The sequence below is a fragment of the Lontra canadensis genome, unplaced genomic scaffold (genome assembly GCF_010015895.1).
Source record: "Lontra canadensis isolate GAN:19392208 unplaced genomic scaffold, GSC_riverotter_1.0 scaffold183, whole genome shotgun sequence".
Classification (NCBI taxonomy): domain Eukaryota; kingdom Metazoa; phylum Chordata; class Mammalia; order Carnivora; family Mustelidae; genus Lontra; species Lontra canadensis.
In genome coordinates, this window is record NW_022631177.1 from 954,056 (window position 1) to 963,222 (window position 9,167).

General features: G+C 45.0%; 1 protein-coding gene across 1 annotated transcript in view; it reads right to left on the reverse strand.

Moving 5' to 3' along the window:
- MSN (moesin) overlaps positions 1-4,909 on the reverse strand; it is a 77,331-nt gene extending 72,422 nt beyond the window's left edge. The window contains exon 1 of the mRNA XM_032846916.1: positions 4,701-4,909. Coding sequence (XP_032702807.1) covers positions 4,701-4,712 — 12 coding nt within the window. The 5' untranslated portion in view covers positions 4,713-4,909. The remainder of the gene's footprint in view (positions 1-4,700) is intronic.
- Between the last annotated feature and the right edge of the window lie 4,258 nt (positions 4,910-9,167).

Genomic DNA, 9,167 nt, shown 5'->3' on the forward strand with positions numbered 1-9,167 from the left:
AACATAGAAATGGTAGGCTTGAAATTGTATCATCAAGGCTCTCAAGGATATCAGTACTGGAAAAGTCCCTAAGTGTCCTTATTACTTTTACAATTCCTTCATGACAAATTGGAGAGACTGAGAGCCTAAAGAAAGGACTTATCTAAATTTTTACTTCATTTGGATCACTTTATTGAGGACAGGGAAGATGTTCTTCTTACATGGAAAGAGAAGAAGAAAAATTCTCAGCTCAGTGTTATTTGCCAATTTCCAAATCAATGGAGTCCTGAGCTACCCTTCAAGTGACTGTTCCTATACCACAAATCCAAACCTGAAATTGAAAAGTTTTTCAGCTCTATCAAGAATGAAATTGGAGGGATGAATAGCAAAGCCAGCCAATCATGACAAGACCACCTCTCCTCTTGACCACTAGACTGGCCCAAAGGAGACCACCTTTGTACTCTTTTTGGGGGGGAGGCAGAAGAGTGGGATGTGGTAGCAGAGAGAATACTGTGAGTTGGGAAAGATGTACATAATAAACTGAGTTCTATCTTTGAAAAATCAGAAACACACTGTTCTCAACCTGTAATAATGCCAATTTTCATCAACTTTAGCCATTAAAGGCCCAACCTTGATTGTGTTGGTAGCCAAATATTCTCCTCTCTGGGGACCGTGAGTCTGGAAATCCCAGTGAGGGGGACTCCCAAGAAGATACAGAGGAACCTAGATAGACTGTTGCCAAGCAACACTAGCAGAACAGAGTTCAGAATAAGTGTAGCTGTCATCTATAGAATTGGATTTAGAGTCAGCGAGATAGACCAGATGGATGACCTCTAAATATCACTTCACCATCCAGGAAAGCACTCTCCTAAGAGGGGGAAGAGAAAAAAATAAAAATAACTCCACTAAAACAAAGCTATTGTTATAGGCAGCTAGATAATAATGGAGAGTTAGCAGAGTAGTGGTCAGTACTGCCTCTGTCATCCACTCACAGAGAAACTTTCCCCTCTATAAAACTAAGTACAGATTAGTTGATACCTTCAAGTGTCCTCCTGCCCCACCAGCACCTCTCTGCCCAAAGGGCTATTCAAGGAACAGCCTAAAGGAAATCCCCAAGATGGTTCCTGCTCTATCATCTATGCTTCCACAAAGGGCCGAATGAACTGGAGAAACAGAGGTGGAGAGATTCAGGATCCAGAGCTGCCCTCTCTCACATATAACCTCCATTCCTAATCCTTTGCCCCACCCTGAAGTCTGTAGGCAGGGTTGGTTCAAGAGTTAAAAGACTGAGACTCTGCCTTCTATTCACAAAGTACCATTTTAGTGCCACTCGAGTGGCTCAAGCAATGCTAGGAATGGCAGGAGAATAAACAGTCCACACAGTCCCTGTTAAAGTTTAGCTGAATGCAGATCCAGAAGCCTTCAAATACTTTAAGGAGGTGGACTCTACATCTGCTCACATGGATGGTCCTATCAACAATCATTTGATAACCTTCCCCCTGACCTGCTGAGCTAGGGTTAAAAATTCAGCAAATTGAAAAGATCTTACCAAACTGATACTCTAACTAAGACTTAAATTCAAGTTCTGGCTTTGCTACTGACATGCTATATTATTCTAGGTCAGGCCCTCCTTATCTGTGGGCCTCAGTTTCCCCCCTCTATAAATTAGAAGTGTTAGACTTGACAGTTGTGAAGAGCCTTTTCAACTCTAACAAACCAAAAACTCAAGAAAACCTTGAAAATTCAAAACAATCTTTTTTGGGAGATCAAAAACTCCCAAAGACTTTGTGACCTAAAAAAATTTAAAGAGGGCAGAGAAGGGAAAAGTTGTTTTTTGTTTTTTGTTTTTTTTAACAACCGTCTTAGCAGAAAGTGTAGATGTCAGTTAATAAGCTTCTTCATTCCGGCAGACTTAGGAAACTGGCAACTAGAAGCAGAATCCAAGAATTGGCAGGGAGAGGGTACAGAGAAGCATGTTTTAACAGATTTAACAGAGGTTGGGTTGACTAAGGGAGACAATTGGCTGTAAAAGTGAAACCAACTCTGGACAGACTGTAGACATAGTTCATATGAATGAACGGATCTGATTTTTCCACTACCCTTCCCTATCTGTCATAATCCAGAAATAGCCTAATAGCCTAACTAGTGAAGGAGGAGCGGCAAATAGGGAATTTTTTTCCTCCATTAAAGTTACTAGCGGGCATGCAGTGAACTAGTATATGCTCCTGGATGCCTCAGCACTGGGATGAGGAATGAGAAAAGTAACAGGAGGCACCTTGTGAAACCCCCAACTCTCAACAGGAGACCACCAAATGTCAATGTCACTATGTCTGAATTATCTACCTCTTTTTATCTGAGGACCAGGAAGTCCTAAGAACAGGGGGCAGTTTGCTTTGGGCAGGAGAGAGGACTCAATTTCAAGAACCTAGTCACAGGGCGCCTGGGTGGCTCAGTGGGTTAAGCCTCTGCCTTCCGCTTGGGTTGTGATCTCAGGGTCCTGGGATGGAGCCCTACATCGGGCTTTCTGCTCAGCGGAGGGCCTGCTTTCCACTCCGCCTCTGCCTGCCTCTCTGCCTACTTGTGATCTATCTCTCTCTCTCTCTCTCTGTGTCAAATGAATAAAATAAAAAACTTTAAAAAAATATTTAAAAAAAAAGAACCTAGTCACTGAGGCAGAATAGAGGGTCCTTGAGATAAGCATCAAAGAGTCTGGGCCCCAGTCTTGGTTATCTCACCATGTACTCTTAGGTAGGTTCTTTTCTGTAAGCCCAATATCCTCATTAGTTAAAAGAGAAATAGTGGAGCGGGGAGAGGAAGAAAGTTGCACTAGAGAGTCTCAGAGGTCCTTTTCAGGTCAAGATTCTATGGTCTTAATAGGCATGATATAGTTTCTCCTAAAAGTTGACTATTCCTTGAACTGAACAGCATGGAAAATTCTCCAAAGCTTTCACACTATCAAAATTCAGCCCTCTCCTTCCAATTTGATTCAAGTTTCAGTCAATCTGCATAAAAATACCTCAGTATTCAGGTACCTTCAGTACCCTAGGCCTGACCTCAAACAGCTCATTCTCCAGGCTCTTTCCAAGCCCAGGAAAAGGATCATCAGGCTATCTTCTTCACCACTTCTGACTGAGATGGGATGGTTAAGGCAACTTTGAGACAATTTCCAGGCCCATCAAGTTGTATTTAAAGGTGAGATATTTTAGAAATGAGGCTGAAAGATGCCAGTAGTGAAGAGAGATCGTGGGGCAATTCTGTTCCCAGAGATCCACCCATCTATTAGGTAAAACCACCCACAGAGAGATAAACTGAAAAAGAGTCTCCTGGAAGGATCTTTATAATCCTCTGTGTTGGCAGAAGCAGTGGGCTTTTTTTTTTCCCTTTCTCTTTTCAAAACCATTCTCTGTCACTTTATGTGTATTGGGGGAGGGGGAAAAACTCCATGTGATAAAACCATGAGCAATTTTAAAAAGAGAGAATGTAGAAGCACATGCTTGTTGAAAACTTGGTGTTTCTAATAGGGTTCTGAAAAGGCAAGAATGACTTGGCAGAAAGGCTGGACTATTGCAACGTGGCAACCAAATTCAGCATACACCCAAAGAACCAGCCCCCCACTTCTCTCCTCCAGCGACCCTCGGACCTTCTCAGGGCTACTATGTCACTATCTCAGCACTACAAGGCTCAGACAGTCCTCTAGGGAAAGGGGTCGGGAAGCACAAGCTTCTTGGCCTTAGGGACGCAAGCCAGGGTGGTCACTAGGCCTTCCTGAACAAGAGAAGGGCTCCAGAAACCTCTTGGTATGACTTGCACAAAAGCAAGTAGGACTCATTATTCAGGCACACCCCTCCCATGCCCCTCCCTTCTGGGCATCCGGCCTCCCTAGGCCCCACTCCCAGGAGGCTTCTGCTCTTCTCATAACAGCCAGCAGGGTGGAGATCAAATTGTAGAAGCCACCACCATTCTAGAAAGGTGTGGCCCTGGGCGGGGGGGGGGGGGGGGGGAATCCACACCTCACAGAACAATCTGGATGGGATAGAAGGAGACAGAGAACCATTAAGCAATGGGAAGGGCAAGAATCTGTCGGTAGAGAGAGGAAGAAACCAGTCTTCCACAATAGGAAGTAAAGTGGACCTCCTCCTCCAAGTGAAGTATTAGTGATCCTGGGTGGAAGCAAACAGCATCTGATGAGTCCCTCCACAACTCTCTCCTCCACCAACTCTTTCTCCTCTAATAGTGTAAAACATATGGAGCCTCCAGGGGAGACTATGAGAAAGGTGAAAGAGGGTGCTGGATCAGCCCACTGCACTTCCTACACCCTTCCCATGGCCTCTCCTGGACCAAAGCAGCCTTGTCCCCAGAAAGGCGCCAATTCCTGAACTGGAGGAAGTGTTTCCCTCCCCTGCCCCCGCAGGCCATCAGGAGCAAGAGGAGACCTCGAGGTCCGCAAGGAACCTTCCCTACTGCCTCATCCCACATGCCGCCGGAAACTGGAATCTGAGAAAGAGGCCGGTCCCACCCTGTCCACTTCTAGCGGGGTACCCACTCACACGAGAGGGCTCACCAGACAAGGACTCCATTCTCGCTCCTCCCCAACCCAGGCCTCAGCGGAGGGCGCGGTGTTCTGCGTGGGCGGATGGCTGGCCAAGCCCATAGCCATCAGCAGGGGGCTACTAGAGTCTGCTAGAGCCCCCAGGGCGGCAGCGCTCATCCCCTGTACTCACCGTCTTAGGCATGATGGCTGCAAAAGTGGCAGAGTTGATAAAGTTCGACTAGGAGCTGTCTGGCAGCGCTGAGCACACAGTACAGACAGCACAGACTCTGGGGGCTGGAGGCTCAGATTGGGTCCCTCTCTAGCGCTGGGGCAACTGTTCGGCTTCCTGCTAACGGGCCACGACTTCAGAAACCCCACCCAGGAAAGAGCCGCCCCTGTCGCGTCGCCCGTTTCTTTATGTGGCTGGGCTTCCGCGCTGCTCCCCGCCCTCGCGCCCGCCTTCTTGCCGGCCGCTGGCCTCGCCCCGCCCAGCCCAGCCTCGCCACACCAGCCACTTGGGGGTCAGGCTGGGCCTGGGCACTCCTAGGGGGACTCCCCCACACACGCGCGCGCGCGCGCACACACACACACACGCACACACACACACACACACACACACGCACACATAGGCCTACTCTTTCTCCAACCCCTTTCACAGCCCCCACCCTTTCAAATCCAGGCGGCCCGGCCCCACCCCCAAGCAAGGCCCGACCCTGGGCGGCACCCTGGCAGAGGCTTACAGTCCCTGACTGCAAGTTTCCATAAATGAGGAGCTCACTACCTATCAAAACTGTCTGTTCCCTCTCAAGACAGCTCTGACTCTCAGAAAGTCCTTGCGTGTAGCTGAACTCCTTTGTGTGACTTCCCCTAGGGATCTCAGCTTTGCTCCCGGTGGCCACACAAATCCTCGATTCTCCCTAATAATCCCTTAGCGCTCTGAAGATCCCATGTCCCCCCGAAACTTCTCTTCTCTTGGCTACACTACCTCAGCTCCTCCAACACTTCATTCGTTCTCTTCTGTAGCTCTATATATCCCTTTTCCCCTCATATTCCTACCCCATTCTTACTCAATCCTCATTTTCAACAGAATTTGGCTTATTCTCCGTATCTGTTCTCTATTTATTTTCCTTCCTTCAAATCCCAGTCTTCATCTTCTTCAAATCAATGCCTTGATGCTTTATTCCCTTCCCCAACACATTCATGATTTATGTGTTTACTTTCTGATAAGGCTGTAATCTCCCAGGTGGGATGCACCCTCAGTCCACGCCTTGGAGACATGTTTGCCAGAAATCATTCTACTTCTTTCAAGGTCACAGAATCCCAAGACAATGGAATTCAAGACTGTAGCAGTTATCTGGATAAGTTTGAGTTTTACTTTGAAAGTGACTGATCATAGTTCTTTTTCCTCCTATCCATAGGCAACAGTGTGCAGGTATGGTCTGAGTATCCTTTACAATGTAGAGCACCACATACCCCAAGGATAATGAGCCAACTTGGTGAAGTGAAATGGATACTTGAGAAGGGTGGTCAGAACACCTGGCTTCTAGGTGAGGCTTTGCCATTAACTCACTCTGTGACCATTTTGTGGCCTTGGGAAGTCCCTTCCCCTCTCTGGACTCGAGTTTCCCCTTTTGTAAGAAAAGAATGGATTCCTGGGCTTCCAAGGTCCTTTCCCACTCTGACATTATAAAAGGATGAGAAGGGAAGTAGAATCCCTACAACAATAGATTGAGTCTAGTAGGGTTGCATAAGGACTGACCTTGCATTTGCCCTCAGGAATCAGCAGTCCTATTTCTTGCTCCTCTGCTTTCCCAACTCAACAATGTGCATCAATCAGTGTGCCTCAGTTTCCCTCAGTGCTCCCAAGATTCATTGATAGGTGCTAGGGTAAACAAAGTTCCCTGCTCAACTCACTATCAGGGAAAGGCAAATCAAAACTACAAGAAGATATCACCTCACACCTGTCAGAATGGCTAAAATCAACAACATAAGAAACAACAAATGCTGGAAACGATATGGAGAAAAAGGAAATTTCTTGTACTGTTGGTAAGAATGCAAATGTGCAGCCACTCTTAAAAACATATGCAAGTTCCTCAAAAAATTCAAAATAGAACTACCCTATCATCCAGTAATTGTACTTCTCTGAATTTTTACCCCCAAAATACAAGAACACTAATTCTAAGGGATAATGCACCCCTATGTTACTAGCAACATTATTTACAATAGCTATATTATGGAAGCAGATCAAGTGCCCATTGACATATAAATGGTTAAAGAATATGTGGTATATATACACAGTGGAATATTATTCAGCCATAAAAAGGAATGAAATTTCACCATTTACAATGGCATGGATAGAGCTAGAGAGTGTAATGCCAAGTGAAATGAATCAGTCAGAGAAAGATAAATATCATATGATTTCACTCATATATGGAATTTAAGAAACAAACAAACAAAAATAAGCAAAGTAAAAAGAAACAGAGAGAAAGAGATAAATCAAGAAACAGACTCTTCGAAAGCAAATTAATGGTTACCAGAGGGGAGATAGGGTGGTGAGGATGGGGGTGAAATAGGTGATGGGGATTAAGCAGTAAACTTGTTTGTGATGAGCACTGGGTGATGTATGGAATTGTTTAATCACTATATTGTACATCTGAAAGTAATATAGCACTGTATTTTAACTATACAGGAACTTAAAGTAAATTCAAAAAATGAAAATTAGATGCTTTAGATGTATTAAGAAATGAAAAAAAAAGTTCCCTGCCCAAACTATTCTCTTAAGTTGAGCAGTTGACCCTCTAAGGAAGAGCAGCACTCTCCAGAAAGCCTCAGCAGCAGGGATAGCAAGAGCAGCCAGTCACTTTCCTTGACAGGGAAAGTGGGTCTCAGACTAGGCTAAGTGCTTAAAGGGAGAAGGGAAGTTATTTGAAGACTCCAACTGTCATTGTCCATTCTGGAAAGTGGAAACCCCCCTGTGTCAGTCCCCATGTCCCATGTCAACACCTTCTATAACACACAAGAGAGAGCTGGTAAGGGAGTGTCAAGCAGCTTTACACACTATTAAAAGGAAAAGAGGCACAGGGGTCCAAATAAGAAAGGAAGAAGGGAGATCAGAGGGTGGGCAAGCTAAGTAATTTGATGGAAAGAGGGGCCAAGAGAGAAGGATAGGTTTTGCCCTTTGGGCAGGAGGAGGTTGGGAAATAGGAGGAAAGCACCGACTGTCCAAAACTATTTTGTCCAGCCTCCATTCAGGTTGAGGGAACTGAGGATCAGAAAGAGGAAAGAACTTACCCAAGATCAGGCAATAAGTGTAAAGAATGGATTCAGGGATAGTAGAGAAGACAAAGAAGTCAGTTAAGCTGTTGTGATAATACAAGCAAGAAATTTTGAAAGCTAGAACAAGGGAGGTAGACCCCCTTCAACTTCACCAGACAGAAGCTGGCTATGGTGATTATGGTGAAGCAGCTAGATATTGCTTGAAGGTTACAGTTAAAATCCTCTAGCTAGGAGGGACCCATCTCAGGTATTCTCCCCATCTCCAGAACAAAGTGGAAGTGGCTGACGGTCTCCTTTTTTTCAAGATGGCCAAAGAAACACATTTTTGTTTCTTACTTCTTTGTAAGACCCTTTATACCTATATGACCAGAATGTCTTATCTCCCCCGCACCCCACTTCCTACCATGATCCCTTGTGAAATGAAAGTTAGCTCAGTCTTCCTGTGGCCAGAGTAATCCTGACACTTAGGTTTAGATATGATGACATTTATGCCGCTGCTTATAGAGAGAAGACATGTGAATAAGGGTTAACATATTTTGGCTACCCTTGGTGAGGGAAGTCAAAGGTGTAAAGATAGATTTTCAAAAGATCTAAATTCAGAAGGTTCAAGGATGAATAGGCAAGGATTTTTCAAGCAGTAAATGTAGGTGAGGGCCAATTATGAGCAGAGGGTGGTACAGAAAAATTCTAGACCTGGAGCCCACGGAAGCTGGGGGCATCTTAATTGGCAATAAGAGATGCAAAAGATCTGGGCTTTAGAGCCAGACATGGGGTCCAGGTGGAAAGGTTCAGGATTCCTGGGGGACTAGGGCAATTCTGGAGCAGCAGCAGATCTGGATATCAAAGTCAAAGAAATTGAAAGCAGGAACTGCATGATGCAGATGTATGTGAAAGACTATGCCAAACTCAAGAGAGAAATGAGATCAGACTTGTAATCATCTCCCACCCCTAGGATCTAAACTCACTGCAATAAAGAAGCTTCTGCATTCTAAATGGTATTTCTCCTTCAGAGGACACAATAGTACAGGAGAGAATACCAGAGAGGAACTGGATAGGGAACAGTACTGAATCACAGAGATACTCCAGATAAAGAAGCACCTCACCTTCCCATTTATTGGATGGTAACAGTCGAAAGATCCCATCACTTAGAACTTTCTGAGGGCTGGCTTTTCATTTTGATCACTGTTGAAAAGTCTTTCTTTATATCTAAATAAAATCTTTTCCTCTTCACTCAGCACAATTGCTCTTGGCTGATGCTTAGGGAAGGAATTAACTAAGCCTCTGAAGTCTCTTTTGTCCCCTACCCCCTTTTCCTTTCTCTTTCTCTCTCTCTCTTTCTTTCTTTCTTTCTTTCTTTCTTTCTTTCTTTCTTTCTTTCTTT